The sequence below is a fragment of the Pholis gunnellus genome (genome assembly GCF_910591455.1).
Source record: "Pholis gunnellus genome assembly, chromosome: 1".
In the NCBI taxonomy this organism is placed as follows: Eukaryota; Metazoa; Chordata; class Actinopteri; order Perciformes; family Pholidae; genus Pholis; species Pholis gunnellus.
Genome location: NC_136528.1, coordinates 23,765,885 through 23,784,298, shown reverse-complemented (window position 1 = coordinate 23,784,298; position 18,414 = coordinate 23,765,885). Strand labels below are relative to the sequence as shown.

General features: G+C 38.4%; 3 protein-coding genes and 2 long non-coding RNA genes across 10 annotated transcripts; 4 read left to right on the top strand and 1 right to left on the bottom strand.

Annotated features, from left to right (window-relative positions):
* Positions 1 to 29: 29 nt before the first annotated feature.
* LOC306697172 (uncharacterized protein) lies at positions 30 to 2,699 on the top strand (the record flags this gene model as incomplete). Its single annotated transcript, XM_079160936.1, has 8 exons — positions 30 to 104; positions 1,060 to 1,101; positions 1,489 to 1,578; positions 1,749 to 1,784; positions 1,862 to 2,043; positions 2,164 to 2,228; positions 2,383 to 2,483; positions 2,593 to 2,699. Exons 4-8 carry the CDS (start codon positions 1,772 to 1,774, stop codon positions 2,697 to 2,699), a joined length of 468 nt encoding a protein of 155 aa, XP_079017062.1. The 5' UTR covers positions 30 to 104; positions 1,060 to 1,101; positions 1,489 to 1,578; positions 1,749 to 1,771.
* A 1,718-nt stretch (positions 2,700 to 4,417) lies between these two features.
* On the top strand, positions 4,418 to 6,367 carry LOC306697346. The gene is made up of 5 exons (XR_013767115.1): positions 4,418 to 4,529; positions 5,485 to 5,526; positions 5,610 to 6,003; positions 6,174 to 6,209; positions 6,286 to 6,367. It is a non-coding gene; the product is annotated as an uncharacterized lncRNA (long non-coding RNA).
* Positions 6,368 to 6,611: 244 nt separating this feature from the next.
* LOC306699046 lies at positions 6,612 to 7,103 on the top strand. The gene is made up of 3 exons (XR_013767160.1): positions 6,612 to 6,643; positions 6,798 to 6,898; positions 7,008 to 7,103. It is a non-coding gene; the product is annotated as an uncharacterized lncRNA (long non-coding RNA).
* Positions 7,104 to 8,964: 1,861 nt separating this feature from the next.
* Positions 8,965 to 11,992, bottom strand: LOC306711423 (ATP synthase F(0) complex subunit C3, mitochondrial-like). Of its 6 annotated transcripts, none has more exons than XM_079180372.1 (5): positions 11,941 to 11,992; positions 11,550 to 11,643; positions 10,494 to 10,565; positions 9,671 to 9,870; positions 8,965 to 9,354 (listed from the first exon to the last, which is right to left on the bottom strand). In XM_079180372.1, exons 2-5 carry the CDS (start codon positions 11,586 to 11,588, stop codon positions 9,240 to 9,242), a joined length of 426 nt encoding a protein of 141 aa, XP_079036498.1. In that variant the 5' UTR covers positions 11,589 to 11,643; positions 11,941 to 11,992; the 3' UTR covers positions 8,965 to 9,239. The 6 variants fall into 6 exon arrangements, with proteins under 6 accessions (XP_079036498.1, XP_079036496.1, XP_079036500.1 ...); XM_079180370.1 differs by having other exon boundaries at positions 11,910 to 11,967; XM_079180374.1 differs by having other exon boundaries at positions 11,550 to 11,640; positions 11,941 to 11,962.
* A 2,677-nt stretch (positions 11,993 to 14,669) lies between these two features.
* Positions 14,670 to 17,703, top strand: rrad (Ras-related associated with diabetes). Its single transcript, XM_079159801.1, has 5 exons — positions 14,670 to 14,732; positions 14,989 to 15,379; positions 16,026 to 16,099; positions 16,209 to 16,413; positions 16,808 to 17,703. The coding sequence occupies exons 2-5, from the start codon at positions 15,007 to 15,009 to the stop codon at positions 17,083 to 17,085; spliced, it is 930 nt and encodes a 309-aa protein (XP_079015927.1). The 5' UTR covers positions 14,670 to 14,732; positions 14,989 to 15,006; the 3' UTR covers positions 17,086 to 17,703.
* The last annotated feature ends 711 nt before the right edge of the window (positions 17,704 to 18,414 follow it).

The window sequence follows — 18,414 nt, the reverse complement described above, 5'->3', positions numbered from 1 at the left end:
AGCTTCGACTGCACCGCCAGAGACGAACAGCAGCAGACACGTTGCGGCTCCAGAGCATCGAGAAACGGGCTACTAAACCCAAGGCTTAACGCTCCACATACTTTGTAAGTACATTGACTATTTTAAACCTTAAATTATAACCATTTTTTTCACTTTATGCTGCCCACACGATACTGGATGGGCTGCTCGTTCTGGCATGCTAGCTTGTGCTAGCTTGTAACGTTAGCATGCCAACTTAGCACGTGCTGCTGCGACGATACAAATTAAACGTAAAAAGTAAACTTAAATAGTCTCCCAGACTTTAATGTACAGTATGTGTATGTTTGGTGTTACTAATGCATTTGGCTTCGTGGACTGTCGTTACCTATAAAGTACTTTTAAAGCCCATTTCGCATCGGAAATACACTGCAGAACGCGAGAGGGGCTAATTACAGATTGGATGGGGGAGGAAGTAAACAAGGCCTGTTTTGCAACCAATACGGCCAAAACATTGTATGTTGCTGCATGCTAAACAGCAAAAAATGTACAGTATAATACAGTGTAATGCACAATGTTGAGAATGTTACTCTATAAATGTAATAGCTAGTAATATTTATCTTGTTAATAGTGTAATAAGTAAGCTGTATTTACTTTATTAATGACACGTTACTTATTACATGTGAGTACATTTTCATTATTTTTTGTACAACTTTTTTTAACTGGACAATAATGCTGAAAAGTTTTATTCACCATAAATAGGCAGTGTAAACCTCACAACACTGATCAACATTTAATACTATCCAACTTGTATTAAAGTTCTTCAATATAACTTGATTTAAAATTATAAAGGGCTACTATAATGATTGATCTTTTCTACATATATTCTAGCCTAAGCCTTTTAGCAAAAGTCAATTTGGGTGTAACCCCTTTGTAATCACCAACATTTTGATAAGAAACTGTTAGTTAATTGCATGTATTTTTCTCGGTAACTGTAACTGATTCCAATTATATTTATTTGGTAATATAATAATGTAATTCTACCTAACAATGTACTAATTGTAACAATATTTTTATTTACAGGCATCTTCCCTGTCAAACACCCACATGGACAACATGGACAACGTAAGTTGTCTACATGAAATGTACTTGAATTTGTCAATTCTCCGCACAAGCTGAATCTAACACAACTACATTTTACATTACAGTAATTAAACGTCTGCTCAAACAATAATGGATTACAATTATTTGAAAGAATGGAGGGTACGAAAAGCCAAAATTGATGCTTTAGCTACTTCCAACACAATTGATGGTGGACAGGAGGGATCTTTTGCACACGTGGAATCCGACACATCTGTTAATGAGGGTTCTAACACGTCTCTACGAGAGGACTTGTCCATGTCTGCACTCGAGGGGTGTTCTACACACTCTGTCTTTTTCTGAAGTTAATAACATTTTTCATTGACATTCCACACTGTTCATGCTAATGTATCATGATTTTACTCTTGTTAGGTTCTGTGCGCACTCACCTAGAGGCCAGCACCATCAGCCCAGAACTGTCAGACCATGGGCACAGAAGTCCGCAGACACAAACACAAAGAGGTGAGGCTGAACCACTAACAAAGTACTACATTCTGCCCTGTAATAAAGACCTGAAAGTATCTCCTAATTTCTTTGACTTTCAACTTCGTATGACTCAACAAAATACTTGACTGACATGTTCAACACAGTATCATAACATTCCTTTTCCATCTGTCCATCAATTTCGCCAGGCAACAAGAAAAGTCTGTTTCCGATGTCCACAGCAAGTAAGTAATAGCTTTTAGACTGAGGGATTTGTCTATAATACCTACATCAATGACCATTTAATGTTTTTTTTTTAAAGAATTCCAGAGGGTGGTGCTGGGAAAATTGGTGGACCTCATTGAGGAAGTGAAAAGAATTGGGAGAGGGGTAGAGAACGAAGGACTTGAGAGACAGGTGCCAACATTAAGAAACAACAAGGAGCTGGATGAGCTGGATGAGCTGGAGGGCAAGCTGCAAAATGCTGAGCAGCGGGCATTGTTGGTAAAAAAAGAAAAGATTTTTAAAGATAATTTCTTTTTAAGCTTTAAACATTTATGAAAAAACTGAAGTCGGTTTCTAAGAGCACAGAGCAATAGATTGTACGCCTTTATTTTTAAACAGGTTCATCTGCTGGCCAAAGTGGGGGGGAAGAATATCAAAGATGCCACAAATAAAATCATGGACAGGTATGAACGTCATACCAACACGGTAATATCTGACAACTAAAGAAGTGGAAATAAAATGTATATGGCATGGACATCATGGAGCCATTCTAAACAGGTGAGCATTACTGAACAGTTGAAACAGCTTAAGTGACACTATGCGTTTTCTTATTCACAGACTCTTCACAAACAGATTAATGGCCACTTTCAATATGAAAGGAGGTGGTCATAAGAAAAAGAGGGCCTTCAGGGAAACTGAAGTCTACGCCGTTGTTAAAGGTAATATATGTTCTAATATGCAAAATACATTTAATGAATGGTTGTACAGTCAAAGTCTCTCATTTCATGATCTACTATATTCAATAATGCTATTCTCCTAATTTTATAGAGGCTGTCATACGGTCCGACCAAAGTGCCACAGAGTCAGCAGTTGACAGAGCCATGGCAGACCATCTGAAACAGGCTCCTGGGGGGTCCGGTGGGGGTGGCTTTTGAAGCGGAAAAAAACGTTATGTTTACCCCACACTAGTTTTATTTCCATAGTTGTTCAGCTTTAATATGTTATTGTGCTTTTCTTGTTATTTTTATATGGTTCATTAATAGATCCAAATGTTAATATATTATGATTATTTAGCTTTATTTTTGTTATATTATTGTTCCATTTTATTGTGCTTTTATTTAATAAATGTAATTCATGTTATTTTTAGATTGTTCCATTTCATTGTGCTTAAAAATACTTCGTGTTATATTGTTCATGCATTGTTTGTTAATAAATCTAAATGCATCAAAAGCATTGTGTTGTCCTTTTAAGTGAAAAATGTTAATGTATTATGAATAAGTATGTAACTTTTAATGTGCTGTGGCTTGTCTAGTTGTCATCCTATACCCAGAAGTAGCCTACTGTATGCATTTTGGCATTTAAAACACGGTTAAAGGTGAACGTTTTTTAGACGACTATATATAGTCGTTGTTTAAACGTTTAGGTTTAGACCAGATTTCAACGGGATTTGCGATACTGGCTTTCAACTGATAAATGTGGATGTGGTTTCTTAGTAAGCATCTAAAATGAGGATATACTATTATTAGCACAATGTAGAGGACGAAAAATTGTAGTATTGCAAATCCCGTTGAAATCTGGTCTACGCGTGAACGTTCAATCACCGTCTATGAATAGTCGGCGAAAAAACTTTCACTTTTGAACCAATTCTGAACGTCTTTTCAACGGTGGGCGTAGACGTCTTTTGAACGTCTTTTCAACGGAAAAATGCTCACTGGGATGGCTGAAAAAAGCTGCGGTCTTTTGTCTTGTTCACTCCCTACCTCTGGTGGACATAAAGTGCAAAATATGTCCCGTTAGTAATGAGTACAGACATGTTTGGTTGTATAGTGTTATTGGCTAAAAGTACATGGAGGAAGGCCGTTGACTATAGTTTCATATAATACAGCATAGTAGAAAGAAATATAAAATATAAACAATACCAACACCAAAATGATCAATACTGTGAACAATTTAGCTGAATATTATCCAAATTGTTCTTCATAAATTCAGCAAATACATTTTGAGTCAAAATTACTAAACAGCATAACTAAGTTCCCAATACTAACGTTAACCCAGCTAGTGGGAAAATAAGTACGCTGCTGTCCTCCCTGTCCCTGACGAGCACATTCATAAACTACTGGGTTTATTCAAGGCAAACAGTCCGAACTAAACTTTATCTGAGAGAGTAATACCGAGCTGTTGAAGAGTGGAGGATTAGTAAACACTTAACCTGTCCCAGTGAGCACTAACCCGGATTTCAACGTTGATATTTGGTTTAAATCGCGGTGAAATCGGGTCTGAACGTCTTAGACCTATTTTCACCCTCATTTCAACCGGCTAAATTACGGTTACAATATCAACGTGTCACAAAACACCAATTTCTTTTAAAATATTGATGGTGTGTTCAGTTGTAGGTTGAAAGAGACGCGATTTTGGTTACTTTAAACTTATTTCTCCAAAATGATATTATGCTGGCCGTTGATATGTGGTCTATACGAAGACGCGATTTCAACGCATTTAATGTTTCATATAAAACGTCATAAATATGGAACTATTGACTGTGCTGTCAACAAGAAGCTCCCAGGACATCATCATCTGGTCCGTTAAATACATTACTTTTAAATCAGACAGTTTGCTTACAGCTGTAACGCGCATGCGCAAGTCCTCTACGCCACAGTCTGGAGCTTCGACTGCACCGCCAGAGACGAACAGCAGCAGACACGTTGCGGCTCCAGAGCATCGAGAAACGGGCTACTAAACCCAAGGCTTAACGCTCCACATACTTTGTAAGTACATTGACTATTTTAAACCTTAAATTATAACCATTTTTTTCACTTTATGCTGCCCACACGATACTGGATGGGCTGCTCGTTCTGGCATGCTAGCTTGTGCTAGCTTGTAACGTTAGCATGCCAATTTAGCACGTGCTGCTGCGACGATACAAATTAAACGTAAAAAGTAAACTTAAATAGTCTCCCAGACTTTAATGTACAGTATGTGTATGTTTGGTGTTACTAATGCATTTGGCTTCGTGGACTGTCGTTACCTATAAAGTACTTTTAAAGCCCATTTCGCATCGGAAATACACTGCAGAACGCGAGAGGGGCTAATTACAGATTGGATGGGGGAGGAAGTAAACAAGGCCTGTTTTGCAACCAATACGGCCAAAACATTGTATGTTGCTGCATGCTAAACAGCAAAAAATGTACAGTATAATACAGTGTAATGCACAATGTTGAGAATGTTACTCTATAAATGTAATAGCTAGTAATATTTATCTTGTTAATAGTGTAATAAGTAAGCTGTATTTACTTTATTAATGACACGTTACTTATTACACGTGAGTACATTTTCATTATTTTTTGTACAACTTTTTTTAACTGGACAATAATGCTGAAAAGTTTTATTCACCATAAATAGGCAGTGTAAACCTCACAACACTGATCAACATTTAATACTATCCAACTTGTATTAAAGTTCTTCAATATAACTTGATTTAAAATTATAAAGGGCTACTATAATGATTGATCTTTTCTACATATATTCTAGCCTAAGCCTTTTAGCAAAAGTCAATTTGGGTGTAACCCCTTTGTAATCACCAACATTTTGATAAGAAACTGTTAGTTAATTGCATGTATTTTTCTCGGTAACTGTAACTGATTCCAATTATATTTATTTGGTAATATAATAATGCAATTCTACCTAACAATGTACTAATTGTAACAATATGTTTATTTACAGGCATCTTCCCTGTCAAACACCCACATGGACAACATGGACAACGTAAGTTGTCTACATGAAATGTACTTGAATTTGTCAATTCTCCGCACAAGCTGAATCTAACACAACTACATTTTACATTACAGTAATTAAACGTCTGCTCAAACAATAATGGATTACAATTATTTGAAAGAATGGAGGGTACGAAAAGCCAAAATTGATGCTTTAGCTACTTCCAACACAACTGATGGTGGACAGGAGGGATCTTTTGCACACGTGGAATCCGACACATCTGTTAATGAGGGTTCCAACACGTCTCTACGAGAGGACTTGTCCATGTCTGCACTCGAGGGGTGTTCTACACACTCTGTCTTTTTCTGAAGTTAATAACATTTTTCATTGACATTCCACACTGTTCATGCTAATGTATCATGATTTTACTCTTGTTAGGTTCTGTACGCACTCACCTAGAGGCCAGCACCATCAGCCCAGAACTGTCAGACCATGGGCACAGAAGTCCGCAGACACAAACACAAAGAGGTGAGGCTTAACCACTAACAAAGTACTACATTCTGCCCTGTAATAAAGACCTGAAAGTATCTCCTAATTTCTTTGACTTTCAACTTCGTATGACTCAACAAAATACTTGACTGACATGTTCAACACAGTATCATAACATTCCTTTTCCATCTGTCCATCAATTTCGCCAGGCAACAAGAAAAGTCTGTTTCCGATGTCCACAGCAAGTAAGTAATAGCTTTTAGACTGAGGGATTTGTCTATAATACCTACATCAATGACCATTTAATGTTTTTTTTTAAAGAATTCCAGAGGGTGGTGCTGGGAAAATTGGTGGACCTCATTGAGGAAGTGAAAAGAATTGGGAGAGGGGTAGAGAACGAAGGGCTTGAGAGACAGGTGCCAACATTAAGAAACAACAAGGAGCTGGATGAGCTGGAGGGCAAGCTGCAAAATGCTGAGCAGCGGGCATTGTTGGTAAAAAAAGAAAAGATTTTTAAAGATAATTTCTTTTTAAGCTTTAAACATTTATGAAAAAACTGAAGTCGGTTTCTAAGAGCACAGAGCAATAGATTGTACGCCTTTATTTTTAAACAGGTTCATCTGCTGGCCAAAGTGGGGGGGGAGAATATCAAAGATGCCACAAATAAAATCATGGACAGGTATGAACGTCATACCAACACGGTAATATCTGACAACTAAAGAAGTGGAAATAAAATGTATATGGCATGGACATTATGGAGCCATTCTAAACAGGTGAGCATTACTGAACAGTTGAAACAGCTTAAGTGACACTATGCGTTTTCTTATTCACAGACTCTTCACAAACAGATTAATGGCCACTTTCAATATGAAAGGAGGTGGTCATAAGAAAAAGAGGGCCTTCAGGGAAACTGAAGTCTACGCCGTTGTTAAAGGTAATATATGTTCTAATATGCAAAATACATTTAATGAATGGTTGTACAGTCAAAGTCTCTCATTTCATGATCTACTATATTCAATAATGCTATTCTCCTAATTTTATAGAGGCTGTCATACGGTCCGACCAAAGTGCCACAGAGTCAGCAGTTGACAGAGCCATGGCAGACCATCTGAAACAGGCTCCTGGGAGGTCCGGTGGGGGTGGCTTTTGAAGCGGAAAAAAACGTTATGTTTACCCCACACTAGTTTTATTTCCATAGTTGTTCAGCTTTAATATGTTATTGTGCTTTTCTTGTTATTTTTATATGGTTCATTAATAGATCCAAATGTTAATATATTATGATTATTTAGCTTTATTTTTGTTATATTATTGTTCCATTTTATTGTGCTTTTATTTAATAAATGTAATTCATGTTATTTTTATATTGTTCCATTTCATTTTGCTTAAAAATACTTCGTGTTATATTGTTCATGCATTGTTTGTTAATAAATCTAAATGCATCAAAAGCATTGTGTTGTCCTTTTAAGTGAAAAATGTTAATGTATTATGAATAAGTATGTAACTTTTAATGTGCTGTGGGTTGTCTAGTTGTCATCCTATACCCAGAAGTAGCCTACTGTATGCATTTTGGCATTTAAAACACGGTTAAAAGTGAACGTTTTTTAGACGACTATATATAGTCGTTGTTTAAACGTTTAGGTTTAGACCAGATTTCAACGGGATTTGCGATACTGGCTTTCAACTGATAAATGTGGATGTGGTTTCTTAGTAAGCATCTAAAATGAGGATATACTATTATTAGCACAATGTAGAGGACGAAAAATTGTAGTATTGCAAATCCCGTTGAAATCTGGTCTACGCGTGAACGTTCAATCACCGTCTATGAATAGTCGGCGAAAAAACTTTCACTTTTGAACCAATTCTGAACGTCTTTTCAACGGTGGGCGTAGACGTCTTTTGAACGTCTTTTCAACGGAAAAATGCTCACTGGGTAATGTGCAATAAAGTCGTGGAAAGTCTTGTACACTAAATATCTTTGACATTTCCTGTAGCATACACACTACAGGAGATAGTGGGAGGATGAGATTTTGATTCCCCAGATGCTGAAGAAAAAGGGCTATGTCAGCAAGATAGTTGGCAAATGAGCTCTATGTCTTTCTGTAATCTTTGTTTCAGAGGTTGTGTTGATGACGACAGGTGATGGAGCCTGTGAATTAAATTCGAATAGAAAATTATATTTGGCATATTTTAGTCAACTGATTACAAATCATGTATTCGTAACATTACTGATGGTCATTTTTTCACAGTATACACTGATTTTATAGCAGATTGTAGAATGTGTTTTCCCTCTCATTAAGGCACCCATTGATAGGCCTTCCTTTCTGTGTGGTATGAAGTTCTTTTGAGATAATTAATCACACACAATGTTATCTCTCTTTTGCTTTTGCTCTGCATGCACCACACACGTCTAATGTTACGTATTTTAAAAGCTCTTCACAACATCACCACCTGACCTAACACACAACTTTGCTGTGTTAGATTACCAACCCGTCTCAAAGTTTCAATGCTCTGCAAAAGTTTATTTACGTACTGCACTGAAGTGAATGGAAAAGGATTTTTTTTCCGAAATTGCGATACGGACGAAAGTTAATAGTCGACAAAGTTTCGCATCCAGTGGACGTTATAGCCTTAACCCAGCAAGTCTGAACTGTAACGGAACATAACGGATCTTAAACTTTAACGGAGGGATATGAAGATGGTGTAGACATCTTAACGCTGATTGGCCAAGACTCGACACATCAAAGATGTTCTATTGCGAAGATCACGACAACACCTTTTCTCCTCGTCTCACTCCAATCTGAGGAACGCTGGCTGGCTGCAGCAGAGCTTTAGTACCTGACCCTGAGCTGCCAAGCCCTTCTGATTGGGGCTGTGTGAAGGAATACAACATGCATCATGTCTGCAAAAAGTAAATATTGTTCTTAATTTGACAGCTGCCCCGTCTGCAACTCTTAATCAGCATATAAAACAACCGTTTACAAATGTACAAAAACAAACGTGATGAATTAAACATTTTACTTATGTTATTGGTTGCATGTTTAACAAAAACATTTGATGAAATATACAATATAATGGCAAAACTATCATTTGAACTGATTTGGGTCTGCCAGAGGTTCTTACATCAGTGGGTTCACAATCTTTAGCTTTAAGAAACACCAACGAACAAGCATGAGCAACACGATAAGCTGACATTATCGTACCATTCAAGGGTATCTCAAACAGCTAATCTTTATTAACATTGTGATGTATCCCTTTGCAGCAAATGCCTAACTGGTTTACATGGCGAACAGGATAAGGAATGCAACCATCAGACAGAAAAGACCCATAGCTTCAGAGAGAGCGAAGCCCAAGATGGCGTAAGAGAACAGCTGCTGCTTCAGAGAGGGGTTCCTGTTGAGAGAGAGAGAGGCAGCTGAGACACATTGGAGGTACAAAATGTTAAAAATACATCTGCCACGACATTTCAGGCAGCTGACAATCCCAGTGTCTTCCAAGGTTCCCCATGAAGGCCCCTGATACATGTTACAAAATAATTCTATCAATGATCCTCGACAATGTTGAATATATTTTTAAGCTTAAAATTTGACCATGTAAACATTTGGAATCCAGTATACCTCTGATAGTTTCATAAATATTGCTATAAACAAACAACCATCTAATGTCAGTCAGTGAAGATATCCTAAAATAACAGATGTGTTTAATCTACCTGGCATATCCGATAATAAGGCTGCCGAACACAGTTCCAATTCCAGCTCCAGATCCAGCCACTCCCACTGTGGCAGCTCCTGCTCCAATGAACTTTGCAGCAGTGTCGATGTCACGGCTCACAGCACTAGTCTGGAAACCCCGCACTGCCACCTGCTGCTGGGAGGCTGCAGTGCTCTGTGGTGCCAGGAGTGAAGCAGACTGAAACACACAAAAAGAAGTGAGGTTAGTACAAAACAGTAGAGGATCAGAGAGCAGCACTAAACTTTTTTTCCTCAAATATGTGAAAGCTCACTGATATTTTCCTGGCAAGAAAATAGGTTTGCAGGTTGGATCGGCTTTATTTATCTGGAATACTAAACATGCTCAGCCAAACTTTGACTGAATCCGTCTCTACTATGTACTTGATTAAAGTAAACACGTGAACATAAGTGCAGCTTTAAAAAAAAAGGTAAAGGAAATGTTGCATACTGATGCAGAATTGGCATTGCATTTGTTACAATGGTAGCAACCTATATTTAGCTTGTGTTAGCCACAAGGGATAGCTAGCTAAAGTTGACTTTTGATGCAAATGTCAGCATTTCTTTTGCTGACAAGAAACCAGTATTCTTGTTCTTGGAAACATGTTAAATTAACCTTCACTTAAATGCATGTTTTTTTATTATTTGTTTAGTCACTGTATGTGTGTGAGACAAGGTAATGGGACTAGCTAAGCAGACCGATGCAGTTGCGATAGCTTTGGAGAGCTTCACAGAGTGCCCTTCCTCTGTGAACACTCAAAGTCAATAAATCAGTTATAATTCCCAGCACAAATAGCTGCTTACCTCGGCTTTCCTGGCATCTGAGACTACTGCTGCTGAGAGTGGTCTGTACAGTACCCGAGATCCAGCACGGATCTGTATGAAGAAGGAAAAAAAAAGACATTTAGTTGACAGTCGTGCACTGGTAAGATGCTCTACCAGCATGTTGTATTGACATCCGTCTGTATAGCTTTAAATTTGCCAAGAATACTCTGCTCAAGACAGAATTAAAAGCATGTGTATTCATCTAGAGTACATTAAACTTGTACTAAATATGGTCAGAGGTGGAAGAAAGTAAAAGCCCTGCATTCAAATGTTTACTAAAGTACTCATAATTTTGAGCTGCTACCGTCAGTGTTATATGTTATATTATTGGATAATTATTATTGACATATTTATGTGTAAGCAGTCGTTAAATGTTGGTTTTGGTCAAGGTGGAGTTCATTTTAACTTACTTAGTTCAAACTATGACACAACGGATCGTAGTTTGTAAATGACGTAAAATCTTAATTTGTAAAGTAACAGCTCTTAAATAAATTTAAAAGTACAATATTTCGCTCTGAAATATAGTGACGTAGGAAAAAAAAGTAGCATAACATGGAAATACTCAAGTGAAGTTCAGTATCTTAAAATGTTTACTTAATAAGGTTACTTGAGGAATAGCATTAACAACTGATTATGGTAAACGCAAACAGGGAGCCATTATAGTCTGTTTTTAACTGGAACATGGCTGCTTCTCAATGAACAAAATGATATCCTTTGATACTCTACCGATTCAGATTAGCTTCAAAAACTGGAAAGGTGTTTCTCACGAGGATACCGCGAGGCTGAGCTTTGCCTTGACAGTGTTCAAAACAAGGACGTCCTTGCAGGTGTGATCACGGACTGTTAGCTGACTTTAGCAGAGGGTCAAAGACGGCTACGTAGCTTCATGCTAGCGTTAGCAAGACGAATTAAAGCTGCTGGTAGTTTGCCCTGAATGCCACCGACTGGCAGCTTTTTTGCACACTTTCACGACTAAGCACACAGGCAGAATACATGAACCCGTTTACCTCCATTCATCCAGGCAGACTCACTCACCAGAGAGGGCGTGGAGACGAACTTAGCACAGGCATACATGACGACGGGACGTAGTGGTCAGGTCAACCAAAGGAGCTGGCGTTGATTCAGTCTGCTGTCGATAGAAAGAGAAACATTAATACGATTCAGTCGGTTGCCTCTGTAACTAGTGTGCTACCTAAGAAGGAACAAAGTGTACAAAGTTAAGTGGACACACAACCATATATATAAGTAAGGTCAAGATTAGCTGCAAATCGAACAATGTCGCTCAAAAGCAGGCTAGTTTAAAAAACAGAAGAGCTGAGCAGTGCTGCGGTTGGTAGAGCTACAAAAACAACGAGTTAAACACAAGCGGCACGTTTAAATGTTTAACTCACGCACACAGATCGTGACAGAGGAGGTTAGCTCTCACCGGTTTGTAGTAGAGGTCGAAGACACGAGAAACATGCGCATGCGTATTGTCAGGTTAGAGGGGTTGGCTTCCGGTTCCCTGATCTTATACCATGGATGTATTATAGGAACATACACAACTAGTCTGGATGGACCATCATCGTAGTGCAGCATGTTTAAATGCCTTTTCAATGAAGTAAACCATGACTGTCCACAGCACACAGACATCTTTTACTGGCACTGCCTGCAAAGAGAATATATTATTCACTAGCAGATTACCACATAAAGCTACTTGTTATTTACTACCCCCTAGAGAATATACCACAACTATAATTTAAGGCTTACTCAATTTACCCAAATGTTGAGTCAATACGTTTGGCAAAGTCCCAACAAATAATGTGTGTAAGCTTTACGAAGGTATTTTTCTCTACTGTTCTATTTGTCCCGCAGAATGGGTCAGTAATTACTTAAGAATATTAAATTAAACATGAATACAAACCTTTCAAAAATGACCAAATGTAAATGTTTATCTTAGTGTAGTTTGTTATCTATATTAGAGGCTGATATATTGACCAATATTAGCCTATTGCAAATACATTAGTGTATGGCTGATAAATAACACAACATTTCAATACGCTAAGGAAATTTCAAACTATAAGCTGAAGGTAATTTAGAAACAATGTCAGCTTGACATACTTTTTCCATCAGAGAGCAATGTTGATTTTTCAACCGTAAAAAACATTACCACATATAGTGGTCAGTATCAGTATCTATGGAGCTGAAAAATCGGTCGGACTATAATTTACACTCATTGTGTTTATCATGGCCATTAGGTGGTGACATAATTTCCCTTTTAAGAATAATTTACACGGCAAACGCAATCCTATTTACTGCAGCTGAATGAGAATATCAGTAGCTACAGTCCTTAGCTGTCATATCCAAGTTAGGTCAAGCAACATAGATGTCCTGGATATGTTCCACTCACATGTTTTGTTTTATTGTACAAATGAAACAATAGAAATGATAAAGGCCACACAGGGAACAGCTCACGTTGAAGAAAGCCCACATTAGCAGTGATCGGTCAACTGCAACCACACTGAATAATTCCCTTAAAATAATATGATAATATCTTCCTTTAAAAGATCAATCTTTGGGGAAATTAAGTGATGTTTGACCAAAATCTGACCTAATGTTTGCCTGGAAGTGTGTGGTCACAATCCTCACACTATTTACAGCAGCATTTCTACAAGCTGTCACCTGGAATATTTGAAGAAAGCAAAACATGTTCAGACAATCATCAAATTTGCTGTTTTATGTGGGTACAAATCTAAATCAATATCTGGACCCCAGGAAAAAACAGTACGTGGAAGCTATCCAAATACAGAATAAAATAACACACAGATAGTGATAATGATAATCGAAACATTTCATTTAAATTAAATTCAATGACGTCAAAGAATACAAAAGCAAAAATGCCTCATCAATTTGCACTCAATGCTCAATGCCACCCTACAGATTTGTAGGGTGGATTTTGGAGGAAAAACAAGTACACATCTAAGACAGCTTCTGATAAATATTTACACTGATAAATAATTAAAAAGGAAATTCAATAGCATTCTTACCTATATCAAAATTACTTGTTTGTTTTTTGTTCTCTATTTACATTTCTCAAAGGAACAAAGCAGAAAATACATGTTTACTGTACATGAGTTTAAAAGATTAAACTGTAGTACACGATCTATAGCCACAAGAGGGCAGCAACACACCATGCAGAGTCTTTAAAACAGAAAATGATAGTGTGCAAGAAAATATATGAACAAATATGATGGATACAAAACATATGCAGCAGTAAAAACAAGAAAGAAACTGATCTGGAGTGATTTGAGCTCCTTTAGGACAGCATAACGAGATTTGCCTCGATCAATGTGTTACACAGCATTGATGTTTTAAATTGAAAGCATATTTGCATTATTCCCATAAGGCATGGGTCAGCAAAACCAAGCGTTGCTGGTATAGAGCAGGCCCATCAGCTCTGAATAATTACAACTGCACTTGCACAGAATCATGGTTATGTGGCAGCCTTCATTTCATTTCATATTTCAGACAGCAAGGTGGTGAGTGGAAAGATAGGAATGAATGATAAATACATGCCGTGTGTAGAATTTGTCTGTGATCATTGCATTTTCATGCAAAATTATTTCTTTTTTTTTGTTTCTATGCACAAAAATGAATGCAGGTGTGACGTTAGCCCAAGGGTGCCACGGAATCAATGGCAAATATTAAAATGAAATTCCCATGATACTTTATAATTATGGCATTGACCTCCACCTTACAGCGACCATGAAGCTCTGAAACAGATATACACTGAACAAAAGCCATTCCATCTCCGCAAAAACCTCCTTACGCTGTACACATTAACATCTTGCATCATGTGGATATCCTTCCACCGTCTCTAAATGTATCTCCCAAATTAACATTAAATATTCATAACACGCTAGCTTTAAATGGGCTTTTCCTCTTCAAGGATTCTTCTCTGACCGCCCCCACAGAGGTATCTTCAATTGGCGATGCGGAAGGGAGATTCCTCAGCTCTTCCAGTCATACACCCCCTCCTCTGTATGATGGTGCCGTTACGCACCACTATAATAAACAGAGACGTGCTTTTCTGGGGCGAATCCCTGCCGACGTCACTCCCAGACCTATATAAATATCCCGAGCAGCGCCTCTGATCAGACTCAAACAAAACCGCTTTTTCGGCTACAACTCTTCAAACCAATTATTATTGGATTTCCCTCGTTGGATTCAATATTGCCAGTAAGTATCTTTAATACCTACATTTAAGCTTTAGTTTTAGGCGTTTTATGTTGAGTAGAGGCATTTCAGAAATAGAAGATGTAGTATTTTCTGAGGCTACACAGACAAATAGATGTTTACATTTTACAGCATGACTTTAGCGTGTGGTATTATCCTTCACTATATCTCTATATCGACTTTTACTGTTTCCCCCTGTGTTTTTCTCATGTGATTAAACATAAGAGCACAGATTTACGCATGTCACACTTATCCACAGATCCCCCGTACAAGCACGATGACTTTGAACAAGGGTGACAAATTGCGGAACATGGACAGGAGAAGAGGAAGCATGCCGTTCCCCATGAATCTACCAAACCTACACAGGAGAAGTATGCCCGTGGACGACCGGGACCTGCGCGCCACGATGCCACAGACTGGGCAGACGGACGAGCTGTCCAACCTCCTGCGCTGCACGTCCTACTCCCCGAACGAGCAGCACCTAGGCAGCTGCGCGTCGGACTCCTCCGACTCCGTCATCTCCACCGGCAGCGAAGCGGAGTCTCCGGTGTACAAGGTGGTTCTCCTCGGGGAGCACGGCGTCGGCAAATCCAGTTTGGCGCGCGTCTTCGGAGGGGTTGAGGAGGCTGGTCACGACTGGGATGAAGCAGGTAAACGGCGATGCTGAGGATGAGTCATCAACCCTATAGCAACCCCACCACCACCACCACACCCCCTATTGTCCATGGAGATACATGTAATAATTAGTCAACAAAATACACACACGATGCAATTACTCATGCTTGGAGATGTAATGTTTAAATGAATGTTCATGATATTAATAAGCATCAAAACTTTGGACACCACTTTCTGCTTTTTGAATTATTTTACCCATAATCTTAAAAGAAGCAACACCACTGAAGATGTGTATTTTTTTGAGAATAATATAAAATCCCTATAAACTCTCTAAATCAGAATTATGTATGAGAAAAGGTTTAGTTGATGGATTAAAAAAAAGCTGAACTTTTTGCATGAGTGTACATGCATTGATTATTGCTATTTCCATCTACAACGAGGCACCAGCCCTGCCCTCAGTAGTACAGCTGTCAGAATCCCATCCAATAGCATAATGTGAAGGAAAAATATCAAAGGCTATAGTGGCTTGATCACAGGCTGTGTTCAAGTTTCTGCATCAAAGACTACAAAAGAAAAAAAGTGCTAAAATCAGTGTGAAGAAAAGTAGCAACAAACATGTCTGTGGAGATGTGTTTTCCCTTCTCTGTCCGTGTATAATATTTCATTGTTTTTTTTCCTCAGGGAACACTTATGACAGATCTATCGTGGTGGATGAAGAAGAGTCATCCATTGTGTTGTATGACATCTGGGAACAGGTGAGTTATATATTATTTATTCTCCATTTATATTGATTCATGGATATTACATTCGGAAAAGATGTTATTAGCCATGTTTGATGCTAAACCTGGTGTTTCTCTCCTGAAGGATAACAGCCCGTGGCTGCAGGATCAGTGCATGAGAATGGGAGACGCCTACATCATCGTGTATTCAGTGACAGACAAATCAAGCTTTGAGAAGGCGTCAGAGCTGCGTATTCAGTTGCGCCGGGCCAGGCAGTCAGAGAACATTCCCATAATCCTTGTGGGCAACAAGAGTGACCTGGTGCGGTCAAGAGAGGTGTCTGTAGATGGTAAGTCATAATGATTAACTAACCTTTGAACCTAAAATGTGCCACAGATAATCGATTTGTTAAGATAATATAACTTTTAAGCTCAGGGGAAGTGGTTTAGGACGTTTGGTTGCTTAAATAGAAGTCTAATATTTATCATTTGAAGCTAAAAAGCTATTCTTGAGGCTTTTCATGATCAAATCTAACAGTGCTGGTCGGGCTTGACTGGCTTTGGGACAGCAGGCCACATATTTCTCTTGACTGCTCAGGTTCAGGCCAGGCCTACTTTCAAATACCCATGAAGCTAAGTTTAAAAACTATGATCACTATAGGGTTACCAAGCCTTAATCTACTTGAGCTCCCACTCTAATGTGCATCTACTCAATGTTGTTTCTCCATATGTTCTTTATCGCAGAGGGAAGCGCCTGTGCAGTGGTATTTGACTGCAAGTTCATCGAGACATCTGCGTCCCTTCACCACAATGTGCATGACCTATTCGAGGGCATCGTAAGACAGATCCGCTTGAGGAAAGACAGCAAGGAGGAGAACGCACGGCGCATGGCCAACTGCAGGCGCAGAGAGAGCATCGGCAAGAAGGCCAAGCGGTTTCTGGGCCGCATGGTTGCACGCAAGAACAAGAAGATGGCTTTTAGGCAGAAGTCAAAGTCCTGCCATGACCTAACAGTTCTCTGAGAAGCAGACGGGACAGACGGACATTGTTTCTTTGGCCTCTGAAGACCAGACGCTGTGTGTGTTTTAACACTAACCCTAAAGGACTAATAGAGCTGTACAGAAATATATTTTTACTTTTTAGACACCAACGAAATGCAAAGAGCGGACTTAATTAATAAGAATGACCCTATTCAAGTCATATCATGATAATGGTGATAACCTGCATGAAGTTTATTTTATTTTGTTATTATTTTTGTCTGCCTTAAACATGTTGCTGTCATACTATGCTGTGTATGTATGAAAAATCCACAAAGGCTTGTTATTTGTCATGAGTTGCACTGATTGCCTCGCTGTTGGGTTTTTGTTGTGCTCCTTATTTGGAGGAGATTGATGTAAATACTAAAACATGAATGATGCGAAATGCAACTTTCATCTCATTATCCTAAAAGACATGGAGGATTACAATACTTGGTCATCTGGAGTCATATTTACTTGAAACGTGGTACGCAGGTTCGTGCCTCGCCCAAGTTATTGCCCACTAGTTAAAGATATGAGAAAACTGTTTTTCTATGTTGTTCCATAACATTGAATTCATGATGTGAATGTATGAGTAAAGCAATAAGTTATGTAAGTCTTGTGAACCTCAACATTGTTTGGAAATTCTTTGTTTACGTTGTTTTCCTTTTTCAATAAAATCAAAAAAACCCATCATAAGATAAAATCTTCTGCGCCATTATTCCTGAATCAAAGTGTTCCGCAGAATGCAACAGTTGTTCAGGCGATTTACATCCTCATAAATATTCATTTGATCGTATCAGTGGAGTGGAACCTCACTGGCCATTGGTTTTACAGGAAGGAAACAAGGTAGTTAAGCATGTTTATCTGAAGGTGTTAACCATTAATCCACCGAAGAAAGACAAGTGCGCAATTTTTCCACCCAATTTAAACTCCTCTCACACGTCTCAGAGGGAACACACATATCATTTGGACAAGGTAAGACACAGAACCCTTTGTTTAAAATGGGAAGAGAATTTTATACATTTAGCTACTTACTGTTTTTTTTGCCACCTTAATCATTTTCATCACCTTCGATTGTTGAGCTACAGCATATACAAAGTTTGTTGTTATACTTTAGAGGCTTGAATGTGCGATAATGCAGGACATAGAGCATTACTGTCACTTGTACACTGACGTATCTATGATTTGGTATTGCTAAAAACAGCAAATCTTAAAGGTATTTGTCAAGGTTCCAGTGAAATTACATAATCTTTTCAGCCAACTTGGTATTTTCTTTTACGGACAAATGTTTTACTTCCACATCAAAGGTGGCTCTATTGGTCTTCTGTGCTA

Coding starts and splice junctions, on each gene's coding strand:
- LOC306711423 (XM_079180372.1), bottom strand. CDS start 11,588: ATGTATGCCTGTGCTAAGTTCGTCTCCACGCCCTCTCTG. Junction 9,871..10,493: donor CAGATGCCAGGAAAGCCGAG/GTAAGCAGCTAT, acceptor TGTGTGTTTCAG/TCTGCTTCACTCCTGGCACC. Junction 9,355..9,670: donor CTTATTATCGGATATGCCAG/GTAGATTAAACA, acceptor CTCTCTCAACAG/GAACCCCTCTCTGAAGCAGC.
- rrad (XM_079159801.1), top strand. CDS start 15,007: ATGACTTTGAACAAGGGTGACAAATTGCGGAACATGGACAGGAGAAGA. Junction 16,100..16,208: donor TGTATGACATCTGGGAACAG/GTGAGTTATATA, acceptor TCTCTCCTGAAG/GATAACAGCCCGTGGCTGCA. Junction 16,414..16,807: donor AAGAGAGGTGTCTGTAGATG/GTAAGTCATAAT, acceptor TCTTTATCGCAG/AGGGAAGCGCCTGTGCAGTG.